Source organism: Cynocephalus volans, chromosome 13 (assembly GCF_027409185.1).
Source record: "Cynocephalus volans isolate mCynVol1 chromosome 13, mCynVol1.pri, whole genome shotgun sequence".
NCBI lineage: Eukaryota > Metazoa > Chordata > Mammalia > Dermoptera > Cynocephalidae > Cynocephalus > Cynocephalus volans.
Window position 1 is genome coordinate 4,212,971 of NC_084472.1, and position 20,208 is coordinate 4,233,178.

The 20,208-nt window shown below is 40.9% G+C and overlaps 1 protein-coding gene across 4 annotated transcripts in view; it reads left to right on the forward strand.

The window, feature by feature from the left end:
- PTPRM (protein tyrosine phosphatase receptor type M) overlaps positions 1–20,208 on the forward strand; it is a 784,215-nt gene that overhangs the window by 614,172 nt on the left and 149,835 nt on the right. For all 4 annotated transcript variants that reach the window (XM_063077465.1, XM_063077466.1, XM_063077467.1 and 1 more), the window contains exons 15-17: positions 6,097–6,248; positions 9,862–9,936; positions 14,911–15,098. In XM_063077465.1, coding sequence (XP_062933535.1) covers positions 6,097–6,248; positions 9,862–9,936; positions 14,911–15,098 — 415 coding nt within the window. The remainder of the gene's footprint in view (positions 1–6,096; positions 6,249–9,861; positions 9,937–14,910; positions 15,099–20,208) is intronic.

Consider the following 20,208-nt stretch of genomic DNA (forward strand, 5'->3'; position numbering starts at 1 on the left):
AATGAGAGTTTCTGCTGCTTCGTATCCTCACCAACATTTAATGTTATCAGTGTTTGGACTTTGGTCATTCTAATAGGCCAACTAATCCAGGTCCACCTTCAAATAACATTATACTGCCTCACAGGTAGTGCAAACTCTTACAATAGCGAAGTGTGTTAGTCCCTTCCTGTTGCTTACAATAGAATATCTGAAACTTGGAAATTTATTTAAAAAATTAAATTTATTCCTTACAGTTTCAGAGGCTGGGATGTCCAAAGTCCAGGGAACACATCTGGTGAGGAACTTCTTGATGGTGGCCCTACAGTGACACAGGGTATCACACGGCAAGTGGCTGAGCAAGGGAAAGCTAACATGTGTACTTGTTCTCCTTACAAATCGATCAGAGCCAAAGCCATGACCACCCATTAAACCATCAATGGATTAATACATTCACAAGGGTATAGTCCTCTGAATCTAATCACCTTTTAAAGGCCCCACTTTTCAATTACCATAATAGGATTTCCCACTCTCTTAACACTGTTACAATGGAGATTAGGTTCAACGAGCTTTGGTGGGTCATTCAATCCATAACACAAAGTATTCCTCTTTTCTCCCTCCTGTTCCTTGTATCATTGCTTTTATTTATTTCAAATATGTATAAGCTATAATTATTGAATATTTTGTTACTATTATTATTTTGAACAAACTTTTAACTGCTAGACTAATTAAGAATAAAAAAATAAGTTTTTTTAATCTTACCTTTACTAATTCCTTTGCTAAGGTTTGTTCTTTCTCTATGTAGACTTAAGTTTCTGATCTGTATCATTTTCTCTCTCTGAAGAACTTTTTTTTTTTTTTTTTTTTAGCATTTCTTGCAAGACAGCAAATTCTCTGGCAACAAATTCTCTCAATTTTTGTCTGAGACAAGTTTTATTTTTCCTTCACTTTTGAGGGATAATTTCACCTGATGTAGAATTCTAGGTTCGTGGCTTTTTTCTTCAGTGCTTTGAATATTTCATTCCACTCTCTTCTTGTTTTAATGGTTTCTGATTAGAAGTCCAGTGTAACTCTTTTCTTGCTGCTCCATAGCTAAGGTGTTTTTTCCTTCTGGCTTCTTTCAAGATTTTCTCTTATTTTTGACTTTCTGCAGTTTGAATGTGATATGCCTAGGTGTAGATTTTTTGGCATTTGTACTACTTAATGTTCTCTGAGATTCCTGGATCTGTGGTTTGGTGTCTGACATTAATTTTAGGGAACAGTCACATTGATTGCTTCAAATATTTCTACTGTTCCTTCCTGTCTTTCTTCTCTTTCTGGTACGTCCACTACACATAAGTTACACCTTTTGTACTTGTCCCACAGCTTTTGGATATTCTGTTCTGTTTTTTTCAGTCTTTTCTCTTTTTGGTCCTTAGTTTTGGAGGTTTCTTCAAGCTCAGAGGTTCTTTCTGCAGCCATGTTCAGTCTACTAATGAGCTCACCACAGCATTCTCCATTTTTGTTGCAGTGTTTTTGATCTCTAGCATTCTTCTTGGTTCTTTGTTAGAATTTTCATCTCTCTGCTTACACTGTTCATCTGTTCTCTCATGCTGTCTGCTTTATCCATTAGAGCCCATAGCATTTTCATCCCCAGTTTGTTTTAAGTTTTAAATTCCCAGTTGGTTAATTCCAACACCTCTGCTATATCAGAGTCTAGCTGTGTCACTTCAAACTGTATTTTTTGCCTTTTAGCATGCCTTGTGTTTTTTTCTTGATAGACATATTGAGTAAAAGGAACTGGAATAAATAGGCCTTTAATAATGTGGTGGTAAGGTGTGAGGGGCAGGGCAACATTCAACAATCCTATGATTAGGTCTTAGTCTTTTAGTGAACCTATGCCTCTGGTCTGTGAATTTCACAAAGGCTTCTCAGTACCCCTCTTCACCCCTGCCCTTAGGTGAGACAGGATGGCTGAAATGGGCTGGAATTGGGTATTTCCCATCCTCCAGTGTGGTTAGGCTCTGATAAAACTCTGACAGCCTAGGCTCTGGTAGTTTCTCTTCAGGGCAGGCCTTGTTAGGAACAGAGTGCTCTGGCATATTTCACAGTGGCCACTTTTCACCTCCTCCTCCTGGAAGCATGAGGGGATTTATCTCCAGTCTTCACTGTGAAAACCTGGTAGAGCTCTTGAAGGTAAAACTCACAAAAATGTGGAGGCCCTCTTAAGCTAGTCCCCCTGGGGTTTTTAACTCTCAGACTTATCTGCACTGAGACTTCAGCATTTTGTCAATTATAGTTTAGGTTTTCCTAACTGGGTACTGGTTCTCACAGAAGTTTCTCATGGACTTTTGCTCTAGTGAGTTATGATTTTTCTGTATTCTTCTTTTGGTCTCTCTAATTTTGGGGAAAGTGGTTTGCTCTGTGACCTCAGTTCTGATTGATCTAAGAAGAGTTGTTGATTTTCAGTTTTTCCAGCTTTTGCTTGTTGTCAGGACAAAGTGATAACTTCCATGCTTCTTTGGTGCCAGACTGGAAACCACAAGTCCTTTCTCTAATTTTTTATGTCTACTTATAGATGTTGGTAAGAACCCTTTTTTTAATTACTGAGGGCCTGTGAGATTCATGCATTGCAAGTTTGGAGACTGGAGATTGAAAAATTTTAGGCAAAACATTTATTAAAAATCAAAATGGAAAATAAATTTACTTGTGTCTTTAGAGAAGACTACAAAGAAACCTGTTTCAACTTTATGAGTTTCTCTGCACAAAACACTTAATTTCATTAAATTCAAAAAGTTTTTCTGATAGTTTTCAAAGTTTTCACTTGGGAAAAAAGTAATGGTCTGAAACACAAGGCTCAAAAAGAGAGAGAAAGAAAAAGAGAGAAATAAGCTCCAGTTTATCCAGTCATAACTGAGCCTGAATTCTAAACCCAACCTTCCTCAACCATCTGTAATATGAACAGGAGCATTTGAGCTGTATATGAAAACAAGTGAAAACCCAAACAATGACTCAAAATCTCCATAACCAAGCAAGCTACTTTTGATAGATGACTTGTCAAAAAACTCTCCTTACTAATGCTTTGATATGATGATGGTTAATTAAATTAATGAGCGCATATGGATGCCACCAGCTTTGTGTAAAGCTTTGGCTAGACACTAATATATCAACCCAACTTTTTCAAAGCATAGTATTTAGTATGGGGATGACAGTATACATACTTGAAAGCAATTTGTTGATAATTATAATGAAACTTATAGGGAAATGTAAATTAATGAAATACCATACTAGGGACAGTACATTGTTCTAGAATCAGTACCTTTGAGGTCAGAGAGATCAAGGGTCCAATCTCAGCTCCACCATCTGGACAAGTTACTTCTCTGAAACTTAGTTCCCTCATCTGTAAAACAGGAAGTAAGAATAACTCTTACAAGGTTACCAGGCTTAAGTGAGATAACGTGGAGAGTACTGACATACCGTAGTTGTGTCCTATATGTTAGTTTCTACTCCCTTCCTTTCCCGTACAAGGACATTTCTAAGTGCTGTTATTCACGGAGAACAGAAGTGCCCACAAACTGCTTTATTTGGGCCATGTGATGTTTTATTTTTAGGTTTGAATTATTTGACAACACTTAAAAATGAAGAGTTGACATAAAATCTGGATTTCTGGTTTCTCCTAAAACTTTCAATGACTGGGACCTCCATGGTGCATCAATCTGTAGGAGCTGAGTTGCTGATCCCTCTCCATTTCCCCAGTTCCCCCTACTCCTTCTCGTCTTACACCAGCTTCCCTCACTTGCATTACCTGCCTGACCCAGGTGAGACATTTCTGTTTGTGACACCTGATGAAAGTACAAATGTGGTTAAAGGGTAGGGTTAATGCAGGTAGGCTTGCTGAGGACATTGAGAGCCAGGTTTTGAAGGAGGCTCATGGACATAGAGTCTGTGCTTATGGGTATGAGTTTAAATCTGCAGGTCTCCAACTGGACCTCTTTTGGATTTTAGCATACACTCATGAGTCCTTGATGGGGTTCTTTTGTGCTTTAAGATCAACAGTGAAGTGTTTGATGTGATATCACTGCAATTAGTTCACACATTTGGAGGATCAGAAAGGAGAAAGATCTTTTTCAGTATAAGCTTAGCTTTTATTGGAGCATACAACCCCCATCCCCCACCACTCCTGCCAACAGCAATGCAAGCAGCGTGTTAGCTGTCATTTTCTAACCTTTAATATTAGAGGAATTTAAGCAAGAAAAGGCAAAGAGAGAAGTCTGGTAACATTGACTATGCCTTTCTTAAAAGGCAGAATAAAAAAGAATATTGAGGCAGTTATCTGCATTAATCAGTCCAACGCAAATGAAGGAAATTCAAGCAAAAACAGGCATTTTGCCTGAATTGTGGAGCTAATTATCTCAATCCTCCACTTCAGCGTTCCTGGGGAGACCTGGCCTAAGAATGTTTTTCCATTGAGCTGGCAGGTCCGGAAGTGAAGAGAAAATATATTGTTGCAAGTGCAGCTATGGAGATGGAGCCTGCTGCTGCCTCTGTCCAGAACACCTGTTGAGAACATCCAGACTCTGGCTCTCACACTATCAGGCCTGGAGGGAAAAAGGGGCAGGGGCGGTTCTGGAGAACATCATGGTCTGACCGTGCTAAGGGAGGGGTGCTAGTGCCCAGGGGAGTCACACTGGCCTAACTTTCAAAATCTTTAACACTATGAGAGATAGCATAGGTGGTTTTCATTTGTCTGTTTAAAAATGTAGCTTTTTTTCCCAACAACTTTTAGTAACCAAAAGGGCAACTTATTAATGAAACCCTTCTGCCTTCGAAGTATGAAATTAAAAGATTATTGTAACTATGGGCAAGAAGGCATTTGGATTATGTGTCATTTGGAAATGATAATAAAAATTATCCGTATGGTCTAATGTTGTCACTGCCTTCCATTCCATTAGCAATCACCTAGTATGGGTGTGATTTTGGTTATGTGGCTCATTTTAAATACTGCTGTGTCCCAAGTCAATTAGTGTCAAGATGATTTACTAGAAGTAGTTGCCATTTTCTTTTATAAATGCTTCTAGGTGCTCAGGCAGAATCAGAGTATTTTAGGACATAGTATCTTTGATATTATGGTGTTGTGGTCTGTGGTCTTCTCATATTTTCTCACTTTATACCTTCTCCTTAAGCATCTCTAATTCTATTCTTGCCTGTCTTAGGTGCATAAAACAACCTGCAGTAGTAAGATCTATAAAATTTTGTTTTATCAGTTTATTTATGTTAGTTTCCCTTGGGTTTTTATGGCTTTTGTACAGGTATCCATAATTTTAGATTATGAGTTTTTGGTGGTCAGTGAGCAGGAGGCAGAGACCAGAATTAACCTTATGTCTCCAAAAGAATCAGGGGTCTTTCTGTTGTCCTAGGCCTTTTTGCATTCTCTTCCACCAAGGGAGGGGAACAGTGAGGACTTATTCCTGCTAAACTTGCCAGAGAAGCCAGCAACAGGACATTTTTACCTCTACTCTGTAGGAGCTGACAAAGCTTGATGGGAAACTGGTTTGGATTCTTTGGGGAGTTGGTCTAGTGTCATAGTCTTCTGAGAATTCAGGACATGCCCCTCCAATTCTTCTGAGGCCTGAGCTCCTCTGTCCTTAGTAGGCTCATAGTCTGCTGCCTTTATGCACCTGCTTCAGCTATACTTGACTCCTTCCTAATTCTGTTCTTTAGTTTTACGGTGTGCCTTTTAGATTCACCCTTGGATTGTTTTAGTTTTTTTGGCAAATTTTCACTAGGGAGAATCTTCTCATTGACACTGAATATGGCAATGTAGACAATCATTTAGTAAAATGTTAGTAACTCTAGGAGCGTAGCAGAAAGCAGATTATGATGGCGTTGTACTAGGGTCACTGGTCATTTTAATTCAGTTTATGGTAGGAGGATCACGGTGTTTTAGGCTGTGGTTTTTCTAAGCCTGGGCAGTGGATGTTTTTCATCTCTGTCTGTAGTACCTGACATACAGAAATCACTGTATGAATGAATATCATTAATTCAATAGAAGTTATTCCTGAACGTCGGTCAGCACACTCTTGCCAAAGCTCCATTTTCCATTCACATGAATGTCTACATAATTGCACTCTTTGTCCTAAGGAAACTAGCCAGGAAGCGGAAGGAGACTATGAGTAGCACCCGGCAGGAGATGACCGTGATGGTGAACTCCATGGACAAGAGCTACGCTGAGCAAGGCACCAACTGCGACGAGGCTTTCTCCTTCATGGACACACACAACCTGAATGGGAGATGTAAGTGCACACGCTGCATGGCTTTTAACATCTCCCTCTGGTTTTCCAGGACTCCAGGGAGTGCCCTTCCCGAAGAAGCCTTATACCATGTGGGTTTCTCCAGTCACTTCAGATGATCCTGAAAACTTCTAGGCGTTATGGTTGCTTAGCAGAGCTGTTGTTCTTCAGGTGATAGGACCAGGAAAGAGAGCACAGGAAGCCACCATGATGTTTCTGTAAAGACCTCAGGAGCAGAAGCCTGAAGGCTTCCCTCCTCTCGAGGAGGAAGGCACCTACATCTCATCATCTTTTGTAGTTTAGATCCCATTTGTAAGCTAGCCAGGTGTGGAATTACACAAGGGAAGCTTGTTATAGAACAGTTCACTAAGTGGCAGTAACAAGTTAATTGTTTATTTGTTTAGCTGACAGGTTCTGCCTTTATTATAGGGCTATTAGTGGCAATTAAGAAATGAAACTGTATTTCACCTTCACAAGTGATACGCTTCACACTAGGTGGGTAAACTGAGCTAAGCTAAGACCATCCCACACTAGCACCTGTGATCCAGGTATAAGGCATTATTTTAGGAAACTAACAATTAGGTTGATTATATGAAGTAGAAAAGGAACAGTTGTTTTGCTCCTCGTGATCTTCTCAGAGACCAGAGGTAGATCCTGTGGTGTGCACCTGTCTCTGGTTCACGTCACACACTCATCAAGTTCAAGGTCTGGCTTCTCTACTGCATGAAACCCATGATACCTGCAGACTGCCATTGACCCCAGCTACATATCAGAGTCTTGGTCAGCATGGGGATGGAATCAAAGTGCAGCTGTTACTGTTACAGAAATAAATAAATAAATACACACAAGGGCTGGTGGGCCTCGGGTCTGTGAGGAGCACGGAAATGGTGTCTGGAGTTGCAGACAACCCATGGCGGTTTGGACAGCCTGTGCTTGTGTCCTGACCATGCACCCTGGCCTGTTCTGATTCTGCAGCTCTGCCTGTCCACCCCGTCCTCTCTCCTATCATGGCACGGCCAGTGCATGTGCCTGCTCCCAGGCCTCGTGTTTCTCCTAAACTCTGCTGGGCTTTGTAGAATTCAGTCTCTCCTGTTTCCTGCTTATCTTGGCACCTTCTTCTCCTCCATTAATTTGCTCTCCACACACACCTGGCCAGTGGGGCGCATGTGTGGCACTGGCCACTTTGCTGTGGTGGGCATGGCAGCATCGCTCAGTCTTCATCATTGGCCTTTCCTCTCCGTCCTTCATGTCACCTTAGCATAGGGTAAAGCTGTGGCAGGTATCTCAGTATCCCACAAACTACTTCCCACCTATTCGTAGAATTCCCTCAGCTTTTTTGTAGCAGATTTTATATTTTTCATTTAAAAAATACATATGCACTTCATTTAACTTCCTAAATAAAGCATCCTGTGATACATTTGTTGTGGGCTGGGGTCAGAGGAGCCCCTTCGACCACACACAGGGTTAGAATTGTCACAGTAGCAGCTATTTCTTGAACATCAGTATGAAAGGGACCCCAGAGATACATGTTCTCCCTTTCTAGGACAACCCATTGACGTTCCAAACTCTCTATTTCATGGTGAAATTCTTCACAAATCAATTTACTGGGAATTACCCACCCCAAGAGCAGGAAACTACATTTGCCTCTGGACAGGAAGTTTAATTTGGCAGTTACTTTTTTAAAAGTGACGGTGTCTGGAAATCCAAGAACTCTTAAGCAGAGAGTACTTCTGCGGAAGCTGACATCAGCATTCATGGCTAATCTGCCATGAGGCGTTATTCTGTGCCTCCCCTGGCTACAGCCAACAACAGGAACACGGCAGCAGGCTCCTGTTCTCCCCCTGCTGTCTGAGTCAGGGGTAGGTCTCATCCAATCTCATCCATTAGGAGGTGACCTCAATGGTACATTTTACCATAATGCTTTCTGAATGCCTTTAAAATAAGAAGGCAGTTACTAGGGAGGAAACTTTCAGGAAAAGTATTCTTTAGACCATTCGTCTGCCAGCCCATGCCTATTACAAGTATGGGCATGTGTGAGATCTTTTAGGGTTGGGAGAAGATACTAGAAGTTGTGAGGTGAATAGCTTTTAGAAATGAGACAGAAAAATGAAATTGGGGAATTTAAAAATAAGCATGAACACATTTCTGAGAGTGGGGAATAATCTGTCCATCAAAGCAAATGTGAGTTGTACTGTCCATTTACTTTAATATGCTATAAAGAGGGAGAAACAGATATGCATAGTGGGAAAGAGTTTAATTTTTATACTTTATATTATATGATATATATTTTATATTTTAAAATATTTTAACAAAAAGGTGAAAATAAACATAGTTTTGTATCTGCTTTGCACACCTTTACCAACTACATAAAAATGTCCATGGGTAATAAAGAGGAATTATTCTCACTGACCCTAGCATATTTTATAGATACTGGTTTTTTCATTCTTGTCATCAGTTGCTTTCTTTTTTGCTGGCAGCTTACCATAAACATGTATTGTAAATGTAATACTCCCCTATTTTAGAAAAATATCTTATAAATGACAGGCAGCCTGGATTCTGGTTCTTGTTCTGACATTTACTAATTCTGCACTTTAAAAATATAAATGCAGATAAAGGCGCTGTCCTAAAGGAACTGCTCCTGGAGAGCTAAAGAATCATCAGACGTGTCATCAGAATAATTACAATGGGCAGTGTCTATGGGGCTGTGATAACGCATCCCATGCATACAGGCAGGCCACTGCATCTTAGTGTCCTGTCAAGAACTCTGCATCCTGTAAGTCGTATACCTGTGTCAGAGGGGATAAGAGTAGACTGAAGTTTAACCACATTCAGATCCTTATACATCAATGAAATTAAACTGTTTTTAAAACACTAATCAATTAAGACACTGAAGAGAGTTGACTACCTTAACAATAGAAAATATCTATTTTTAATGGCATCAGATAAATTGGATAGGGTTGACTTTCCCTCTTGGTAACAGGGAGGAAGAGAGTGTGTAATAGTTCAATCTTGAGTATTTTGGAGGACTATTCCAAAGAAAAATAAGCGTCTTTATAAGGATTTAAAAGACTAATAGGACAATATGGAGGCATGCACCTTCCACCTTCAGTATAGCACAGCTGGAACCTCGCGTTTACTTCTTGTAAGCCCAGGTCACAGCATTGTGGAAAGTCTTCTGCACATCCAAAATGTGAGGAAGGAGAGGATTCAACAAACTACAGAAACACTGACCTTCAGAATATTCTCCAAAAGCCACATGTAGGCACATTCTTCTACTTTTAGTTGTAAAATTCAGCACAGCCTGAGAGCAGGATTTTATAAGCAATGGCTAGAAGTCAAAATAGAGTTCTGATGAATCTGTCTATTTAGCATGGTGTCAGTGGTTGTGGGTTAAGTCTTTAAGTGATAAAAGGGCGCTTGTCCTCTGAAAGACAAGTAACCAGAGGCAACTGGGGATGGTGAAATTTACCAAGTGGACTTCAGTGACTCTAGGAGGTGTCTCGCATCCGCGGTGGACAGCAGCGTGGAGTCACTGTAGGCCATCTGAGAGTGTGGTACATTCAGAGTACATGTAACCTTTCTGCAGGCACTCACCAGCCTTTCTTTTTATTTTCAGCTGTGTCTTCACCATCGTCCTTTACAATGAAAACAAATACGCTGAGCACATCGGTGCCTAATTCTTATTACCCAGGTAACAGATTTTTCCCTGTCCCACCTCTCGTAACCCCTCAGAAGTCAGAATCACCAGCCTCACTGTGCTACCCAGGGCGCCTCGGGAGCTTACTGTGTTTGATATGTTGTGACCCAGTGCTTTCTGTGGCTTTCTGCAGGGACGGGGGCGCCTTTCACCAATCATTTACTGTTCTTTCTCTTTTTACTCTCTCTGCATTGACCTGCTTACGATGTATGCCAGACCCATTTGTGCCAACTGCAATCTTAGGTGAGAACCTTTCCCTTTACCACAGTTTATTGCAGGAGGAATTTAGAAAGTCAGTGGCCACTCTTTGGGAGATTGGAGAGTTAATTCTGTATGATGCAGTGATTACAAACAGATCATGAGGGTGGTGGGCAGCCGAGTTGGGGGTGCAGGGATAGGTGACAAAAGGACTTTCTCTAAACAGTTTCCATTGATAAGAAAAGTTTGCTGCATGTATGATGGAGATGGTGCCAAATGGTTCAAATGAACAGTCCCAGCTCCAGGATTCCTCCTTTCTATGTTCAGAATTTAAAGTTAGGTCTGATCCCGGGGTCAAAAAACAACATGTCATCACTCAGCCGTGTACTTCCAAGAGCTGAATTCTATCTAATGTGGTGGTCATAAAAGTGAAAATAGCATCTCATTATTTTCATTTACTGCTAAGCACTAAAAATTTCAATTTCAAAAATAGCATTTTTCCAATTATGCCAAATGTTATGCAGAAAAATGATCACAATAGAGTTTTGGCCCCCTACCTGTCCTTGGAACTGCTCAGGGCACCCCCAGCATTCAGAAGTGTCTGTCACGCAGTGGAATTTCAAAGGAGCTGATGTTCTCAACAGCGAAATGACAAGATGGCACTTTATAATCATATGGTTTATCATGTGTCAGTTGTCACTAGGAATGAACTAAAATGTTAGCTCAGTGGGGCAGAATGCATTTAAAGTATGAAATATTCCTAGCAGGGGGTTACAGAAAAAAATCCGTTTGTCCAGTGTAAGAAGGGTGAGGAGAAATGGCATCGCCTGGCTGTGATAAGCAGACAAGCACGAGTTGCTGTTGCATTTTGAGATGCTAAGTAACCCGAGTGTATCACGGCTGTGTTCTCTTTCTACTACTAACCTTTTCGCACAGGAGCACAACAAAAATGACTTCAAGGTCTATAACAATTCATTGTAGCAAGACTTCCATCCTCAGTTGTTCAACCTCTCCTTCCTAATTCTCTTTACAAGGGTTTATATCTTTGCAACATAATTTCCCCCCTGTGCTTCTCTTTTCTCTAAGTTGTTATGATTTTCATAAAGAGAGTAATTTTTATTTTCCCTATGGCGTTCTCTGAGCTTAAGCAAGTTTGCTGCTTGAGGAAAAAATGAACTATGACAAAAGTTTAAGAATGAACATAAAACAGAATTTTTGAATTTTGCATCATTTGGAGGGCTGACAATGCTCACTAAAGTTCCCTGGCTTTTAATACCAACTATAAGGGAAAGAAAGCTGCATTTTTATTCTTTTCATAAGTGAGGGGCACCAGCTAATCTTAGACACCCAAACAATGTAATCTACATGCAAATGACATTTGCAGAATCTTTTGATAGGCGAAGATTTGCGATTTCTTTGTGTGCTCCAGCATTCATTCCAAGGTTCTTCTAGTAGATGTTGTGACCTTGGGGGAGCTGTAAGTGGGGAAGGCTAAGATGTGCATTGTCAGAGAGAAGAAAATGTTCAGATTTCACAGCAGGATTAAGATAATCTTATTAAACAAACATTTTTTAAAGTCGCTGCTTTGTTGTTATGAACACGAATGACATCTTTTAAAGTTGGTGAGGCTTCTTAAACCGACAGGGAATCACTTGAACAGACAATTCAAGGAGCAAAAATGATGCACATTATGAAAAATGAGTGAGCCAGATCAACCATACCTGTTATCATGTACAACTTGTGTGTGTACCAACATCACAGATGGCAGCACTTGGAAACAATGTTCCTTCCACATTACTTGGTACAAATGTGAATCTATATATTGTATGATAATGATTGGTGGGGTTATCACTTGAAACTATGGAAAGAAGACAAGCTATACATCTACTCTGGCACTCTTGGATGATAATAACAGTTATAATTTACATTAAAACAAGAAGGAACGCTTTGTTATGAATCAAAACTCAGTACAATTAAATCCTCTATTACCTTCACCTTTTATTCTCACATAAGGTGCCCAGCCCTGGTGTACAGAACTTAAGCATATCTTTAGTTCATTTGCTTGCAAAAAGCTAGATAGATAGAACTTCCCCCACCTCAAAAATATGGCATACGCTTCAATTCAAGGTTTTTCAGCTGGCTTACTAAAAATTCAGGATAATTCATTAAAGAATATACATAGAATTAGTTTTTAGTTCTCAGAAAACCAAAAACTAATTCATTAAAGAATATAGGCAGAATTAGTTTTTAGTTCTCAGAAAACCATCAGATCTGTAAGTGAGACGCTTTATTTCCGATTTCCTCTTGGGCATTATTTTTAATTTAAAAAAATTGTTGGTGGATAATTTTTTTAAAAAATAAAGGAAATTAATGACAAGTGATATGTTTCATCAGCAGTAATTTTTTTAAAGATGTTATAGAATACTGATTAATCACTAATGTTAGTGGAATCAAGAATTTCTCATAGTATAGGTGACCCGATTTCATAACTGATATTGCGTGAGAAACCTTCTATTACCCCTTCATTATGTCTGTACTAGATAACAGTGCTCTTTTCTTAGATGGACTTGGTAGTGTTGTTTAAATGCTTTAAGATGTGTTCCACTCTAGTAATGAGGCCAAGAAGTCGTAATGCAGCACAGAACGATTACATACAACAGCGTCAGTGGTTGTAGCTCTGTGGATTTAAAACTTCCAAGAATGCCTAGCCCTGGGATCAGAGCGTTGCTAAGTTGCTGGTGTATCCACATGAAAGGCCCAAATCATTTAGGGGAAGTTTAGAAGGTCAGCCTGCAATGGAGGGCATGTTAATTATGTTCATCCCATAAGATACAAAACTGAGAGAAGGAGAGAGGCACAGAGTGGAAACTAATTACTGTTCCATTTATTCTCGTATAAAGAACAGAGCTTCCTGCTGGAGTAACTAAAAGCTCAGTGGATTCAATACTTCAGCAGGGATCCTGTATCCCAATTTATAAAGCTTTTGCAGTTTTCAGCAAGCAAATCTGATTTGAAAATTTCCAGCTTTATTTGTGTCTGTTAAAATAAAAGGGGAACATGAATTGCTAAATTTCAAAGCAAATCCAAATGAAAACAAAATCATAAAATCAACTTACCACCCTTTTTATTTTGTCTTTGTGTCTTTAGCCACCTTGTAGTGATCCCGGTGCCATTTCAGCAACAGCAACATAGCTACACACTTGTGCACCACCTTCCATGCCATGCATCCCCAGGTGCTTTGCGATGCAGGTAGCGGTGAGGTCTCAGACCCAGGCCCAGCTAACCAAGCACCCTTGGACTAAATTTCTTTTGGAGCTGAACTTCTCATTAAAAAATAAAAAATAACTATAGCTGAATTCCCTCTTGATAACAAATCTGGTAATTTAAAAAAAAAACTGAACATTTATATTTTAATTATTTATACCTGAAATCAATTTTGATATAATATTCACCTTTTAAATGACTTCAGCATTATATTTTGATGATACCCATCCTCAATAAAAAAAAATGGTTAAAAGGATTGAACATTATAATGAGTTAACCTGTAGAATATGAAATTCTTAATCTAATAGCACTTTCCTGCATAAGACGTTTTTAATAGCCACAATTTCTGCGGTTCATTAATCTAATTTACTAATAGTCTTCCATTAAAATATAGCCTCTTTTAGGCTTATTCGACCAAATTTTGACATTTAATTTGTAGTACAATTTGGTTGACACTTGTTCAAGAAATTTAAATGAGAAAATGTGTTGAATACAAATAAGACTTATTTAGTCATTACTTGGTTCGTGGGGGATGAAAAGCAATTTTGATACTAATTTTAACCTTTTTGTTATTGAATGCTTAAATTAAACACCTCCACCCTAACGTGATGGGAGAAATGAGGCTTTGCCCTCTGACCACTCTGAACAGAAAACTTAACTGGAAGATTAAACCACAAAATAAAAACTACCTGTAATTTTCACACAGTACTATTGCTTATGCCCTGTTTCCTTTTTCTCCTCTTTTCTCCTGATACGTATCTTCTTAAAAGTGCCAATAAATGGTAAGTGCCCCTATTCGCCCCCTGGAGAAGTTGCGGCGGGAGTGGGAGTGTGTGTCTCACCTGTCGCTCCTGACAAAGCCGGCGGGTACTGCTCCGCGCTGGCCTGCATGTGGCTATCGTAGGACATTCCATGTGTGATGTGTTGGTCCACGATGTTTTGTTAAGCTTTCTGAAAGCCGAGCATGCAAAGTGACATCAAAACATTATCTTCGAGCCAAGTTTCTTTCATTTTCTCACTCTTACTTTATCTCATGTAGGAAGTCACCATTTCCACCGCTAGCTTCGTAAGCCAATCCATTCTGTGCACTTTTATTTTGCTCACAGAACATTTGTACAGAGTTCATTTACATCATCATACCAACTAGTTAACTAGTGTTTGGAAGAATACAAGACTGGATTCGCACCAGGTCTTGATGAAGTTTCAGAATGAAACTTCTACAAACTTGAGCACTGAAAGGCTAAAGGGCTCTTATCGATTAGCTTTGTGAAAGCAATATATCGTTTGGACTGCTTTGTTAAAACAAAGATTTCTGCCTCATTCCTATCCGTATTGCCAACCCCATTTAAATTTCTAAACATGTAACTTTTCCTTTTCACCGAGTCATCGCAGGGACTCTTGCAGCCATAGGTTGAGGGATGTCAGCAGCCAGCTTCTTAGCATTCTCAGTGATCCCGACTTGGCTCACTGACCCTCCCTCACTTCCTCGCTGGGCTTCTTTCCTAGATGAAACGCACACGATGGCCAGCGATACCAGCAGCCTGGCGCAGTCCCATACATACAAGAAGCGCGAGCCGGCTGACGTGCCCTACCAGACCGGGCAGCTCCACCCTGCCATCCGGGTGGCCGACCTCCTTCAGCACATCACACAGATGAAATGTGCCGAGGGCTACGGCTTCAAGGAGGAATATGAGGTGAGCACCTGCTCCTTGCTCCACATGTCCAAGGTACTGTGCTCCCAACTCATTCAGCAAACCAGGAAACCCCACGAGAGAAGCCACAGAGGGACTGGGTATCTCACCTGAGGGTCCATCCCATCTGATGGTGAGACCCAGTACCAAGAAGTTCACCTTTTTCCTTATTCCACATTAATATGCAATGAACACAGAGGCCTGCCAGGCTCTCTTCCCCTCCCCGTTCTTGATCACCTTCCTTGGCTTGTCCTGTAATTAAGTATGATGTTAAATCCTAATAATTTTGTAGTTGTTATCTCAGGAAGAAACTGTCCACTTAAAACAGTTATAGACCAGCCAGTGATGTCATGTGCTTAGAGATTAGAGGGCAGTAAAGGGACTGGCTATTTTCATGGCTGTGACAACTGTTGTTGTCCTGCCAGCCCAGAGAGCATGCCACGGTCCTGGGCTCTCCTGTGGACAGCTGTCAGGGGCATTTCCAGGAACAGGATATTCTCCTGCTATATATAACGTGCAGGGATCAACCCTTTTACAGCCTCTGCCATTAGCTCATTCTGTTGGAAGGTCATTCAAGAGCCGAAGAGAATTAATTGACTCGAAGAAGTTTGACTCAGAGAAACACACCATCACTTGAGTGTGGGTGTGGTGCAGTGATGGGGGCGAGGCAGGAGGTTGGATTGCCTTTTTGCTATTATTAAAATTAGTTTAGAGTCATTGATGAAGATAAAGTAGCGTGCTTACTCAGAATAAAAATAGGACCATAGAGATATCACAAGCTTTTTAAACCTTACAATGGGTTTTTGGTCCTGTACCTACCTAACTAGCTCATAGCTGGGAAACATCTTCTCTGGAATTAGAGCATTTTTAAAATCAGTTCCTACCGTCTCTATAGCCTGTGAGTTTCAAAATCTGCTTGTTTCTCTTCTTGTGGGTACACTCATGACACTTCATTTCATGCTCCAGATGCTGTTTTGTCTTGGGTTTAGCTCTCTTTCCAAGCTTGATCATCAAAGATTCATTACAGCAGTCAAAGCAACACATGGCACCAGTTTTGGCTGTGCCACTGCCACACATCTTCTAAGAGTAAGTCTTTGGTCCAAAGCAGACAAATAGACACCATCCACTCTGCCAAACAGGCATTCTGGTGTGTTGCCAACGCCCTCGGTCTGGGAGACAGCAAAGCCCAGGAAGCGCATCCAAACCATGCCCTGAGTGCTTGATTTAAGGCCAGAAAATATTTTCAGATAAAGTTCTGCATTTTTAGCAACCCTGAAATTCTCGGATTTACCTTTAGTGGTTTAATGTATAATTCAGTGAAATTGACTGCCTTTGCATATTTCCTCCTGCACTTTTAAAAGCTAGCTTAGGAATTAATAGGATTAAGGGTAAGACTTCCAAAAGTATTAATATCTTATGAAAGACAAAATTAGGTTATTGAGAAAATATAAGCCTAATGAATAGGGATGATGTCTTAGTTCTATCCAATATTCTGAATGCAGATATTGCTCAAATGTTTATTAAAGATGTTAATGTCAAAGAGATTAGTTGTAGGCTCAAATAACAATTCACAAAATAATCTGAGTCCAATTTCTCTTGGACTGTTTAAAAATACCTACCTTGCAACTTTCTATAATACACCGTAGATAATGCATATTTGAAATTATGCAAAAAATTAGTTCCCATTCAGGTGTCCTGAAGAAATATAATTTATAAGTGCAAATAGAAATATTATACACTCATTTTAACCATATTGTGACCAATAATTTATTGAGTTGTTATAACCTGAAATAAAATGTTATAGTAATTAATTAAATTAAAAAATTTTTTTCATTCTAGCTATTCGTTGATCAAAGAGGACAGCTAAAAAGTAAATACATTTAGACTCCAAAACCATTATCAGTTTTTAAAAAAAAAAAAAAAAGGAAAGAAGAGCAGGGGGTGGGAATGAAAAAAGAACACATACTAGGGAGGAAAGCAGGAGCAAGTGGGACGGAGCTATTGGGAGAAATAAGAAATGGACCGTTTGGTCAGGAGTCATCACCTCTCAGCAGCTCCACCCACGCCACCCTCCTGGGAGATGCTGATGTCCCCAGGAGGACCAGGGACGGGCAGAGCACAGAGGGACTGAGGAGTAATGCCGGTTGGGGTAAACCTGTGCGATGGCTGCAGAGAGAAGGGGGGCCACCTCCTAGACACACGTGTTGTTGAGTCATGTGCCCAACTGTTGATGAGGGCACATCCAGGCTTCTGGGAATTCACAGTGTGGTGAAGATCCCAGCCTGCAGTTGCTCAGACTCTGCTTTTTCTACCCCCCAGGGAGTCCGGGACATACTTAAACACTTATTTTTTGGTTTTTAGATCTTTAACAAAACATAGCTCTTTCAGTCATGCTATGAAGTCTGCATTCTCTCCCGTAACACACGCTCAGAGTTGGGAGCACTGGGTGTTGACTGGTGTGGTGTGAGTCTCTGTGTCACTTAGTGGGGCCATCTCCCACATCAAATACTGAGAGGCCATGGGTGGTGTAGGGAAAGTGAAGGAAAATGGTCAGGGCCCCTCAGATGCTCAGAAACTTGCCAAACATTTGATGTAAATAATGCACATATGCCCAGGAGTTCCTTAGCTATTGTCTGATGTAGATGTGAGTGGGCACCCAGGTGTCCTGGGTTATCAGACTTAAGTATAAAGGACGAGTGGCTCTAATCCATGGCACCGGGGGCACAGGGATGCCACTGCTGCTGGAAACTGTTGCTGCCAGGGCCCCCGGGACCTCCCGGGAGGCCACCACCACTGCTACTGGAGGCTGCTGTAAGCTACTGCTGCTGCTGAGGACTGAGCTCATGTCGTGGATCTTTCCCAATTACCTAGCTTGTGGACCTGCATGTGAGGGGTCTGTGCCTGGCATGTGAAGGGTCTGGTGACCCAGCCTGGCAGGTGAGGGATTTGTGACCCAGGCTGTACAATGGGTTTGAAGGATCTGTGGGCCCTGAGCCCTAGCCCTAAGAATACAATTGGCTACGTCAGCGGGATTCCGACAATAACCCCAGCCAGACAATTAGCATAGCTATTGCTGTAACCATATGGATGGAGACACAGGCTGTCTGTATTCAAACTCAGCTCTGCTTCTTAGCTGCATGACCTTGGGCAAGTTATCTGGGCCTGTGTCCATATGTGTCAAATGGAATATTATAGTATCACTCTCATAAGGTTGTTGGAAGGATTAAATCATTTAATGCACGTAAGTGGTAGAATTATATCTGGTATATAGTAAGCATTCATTTGATCAGTAATGAATCCTTTTGGTGTTTAGGCCAATTTTTTTGAAAAAATACTATAATAAGATCCAAGAGAGGAAGTTTATGCTCTGTTCTTTATGGAAGAACTGTGTTCTGTGGAGGTTTCCGTGCATCTCTGTCTTATCCTCACATGTCTAAGGATGGATGGGGAGCCACTCACTATACAGAAAAGGGTCAGTACTTTTTGCTTCATCTCTGGGGCTAGATCATTTCCTTACCATGTATCACATATCATCAAAAGTTCCTATTAAAAAGTAACTTAAAAAAAAGTAGGTTTGATTCTGTGATTAAGAGTTTAAGAACTGCGAAAATAAGCATTGTAAAATATGTCCTGTCACCTTTTATTGCTAAAAATACTATTTATATTATACTAGTATAAATACTATTTATAGTATTTTCATGTCTTAAATTAGGAAAGTCCTAAGGAATAGTGTAACTATACACTGCAGAATCCTCTTTTTAAAAAAATGGTCGCATTGGTGTCTTTGGCAAAGTAGGATTTGGGGGAGTTTAATTTAACAAATTTTGCACTGTACTCAGTGCCTGGGATGCAGAGGGGAACTGCGCCTGCCTGCCCTGGAGAAGCTCCCAGCGCAGGAGGAAGCAGCCAGGTAGCAACTGCAGTACACCTGGTCAAACCCCCACCCCCCAAGAGAGATGTACAAGGGTGCTTGAAGCCCCGTGGAGGCACCTGAGCCAGCCTGGGGACAAGATTACTGTTGTCTTTGAAGGATGAGTGGGAGTTGGCCTGGAGAGGGTGAGAGAGGGTGGCATTCCAGATAGACACAAAAGCAGGAAAATGGGGTGCACCAGGGATCAGCAGGAATTCTGTATGCCCGAGGCACAGGAGGGGCTGGGACAGGGGCTGTCAGGGTTCCAGTTGTCAAGGGCCTCATTTATCACACTGAGAAGTTTCGACATCATTCTGGAAGCATTGAGAAGGAAGACTCAGCATGAGTCTCATTCCTGTCCTTGACTGGAGATCTACGTAGTATGAAGAGCTCAATTTCTAAATTTGCTTGAAAGGTAATAATCAATACCCAAAACAGTAAAGGGGAGAGAGAAAATGTATTTATTGAAAAAGTGTAACAGGAATCATATTGCGCTATCCCTGTTCAGAAATGCCGTGGCATGCTTGGCTTCCAGACCTGTGGAAGCAATTAGTTGCTTCAGGACTGAAGCGTCTCTGGGGACGCAGCATAAAGAACAGCTCTAGTTGTTGCCGTGCCTCAGTGAAATCATCTGTTCGGTCTTTCTGGCTTTCTTCGATCCATGTCTTTTGGGAAAAATCTTTCATCCAGTTTGTAAAACATTTTTGAAGTAGTGACGTTCTCTCTGTTGACCCTGTTCCAACCAATTCTTCATCTTTTCCAAGACAGCAGTGTCTGAAAATTGGCCTAAACACAGGAAGGATTCATTACTGATCCAGTAGCCAACAGAAGTGTGTCCAAACAAGACGGAAGCATGTGGTGGGGATGAGATGGAGCCGTGCTCCGTGCAGATTTTTTATTTGATTTTGCTCTAACAAGATAGTCATATGGCACATCTCACCAGGGAGATGCAATAATTTGATTCAAAAGAAACTCAGACATGAATCACAATAAAGAAGTAAACATGCTGAATTGAACAGAAAATGGCATGTTGTCAGAAGAGGGTGGTTCAGGGATCTCAGGAGAAAGACCAGGCAGGAAGGGCAAGTGTGTTTATGTTGCCGCAAGAGAGAAGCTGCTGCTTTCTTCAGACCAGCAAAGGGCAGTCTGTGCCAACCCCCGGGGAGAAATATGTGGGTCTCGCAGAAATGGAGAAAAGAGATT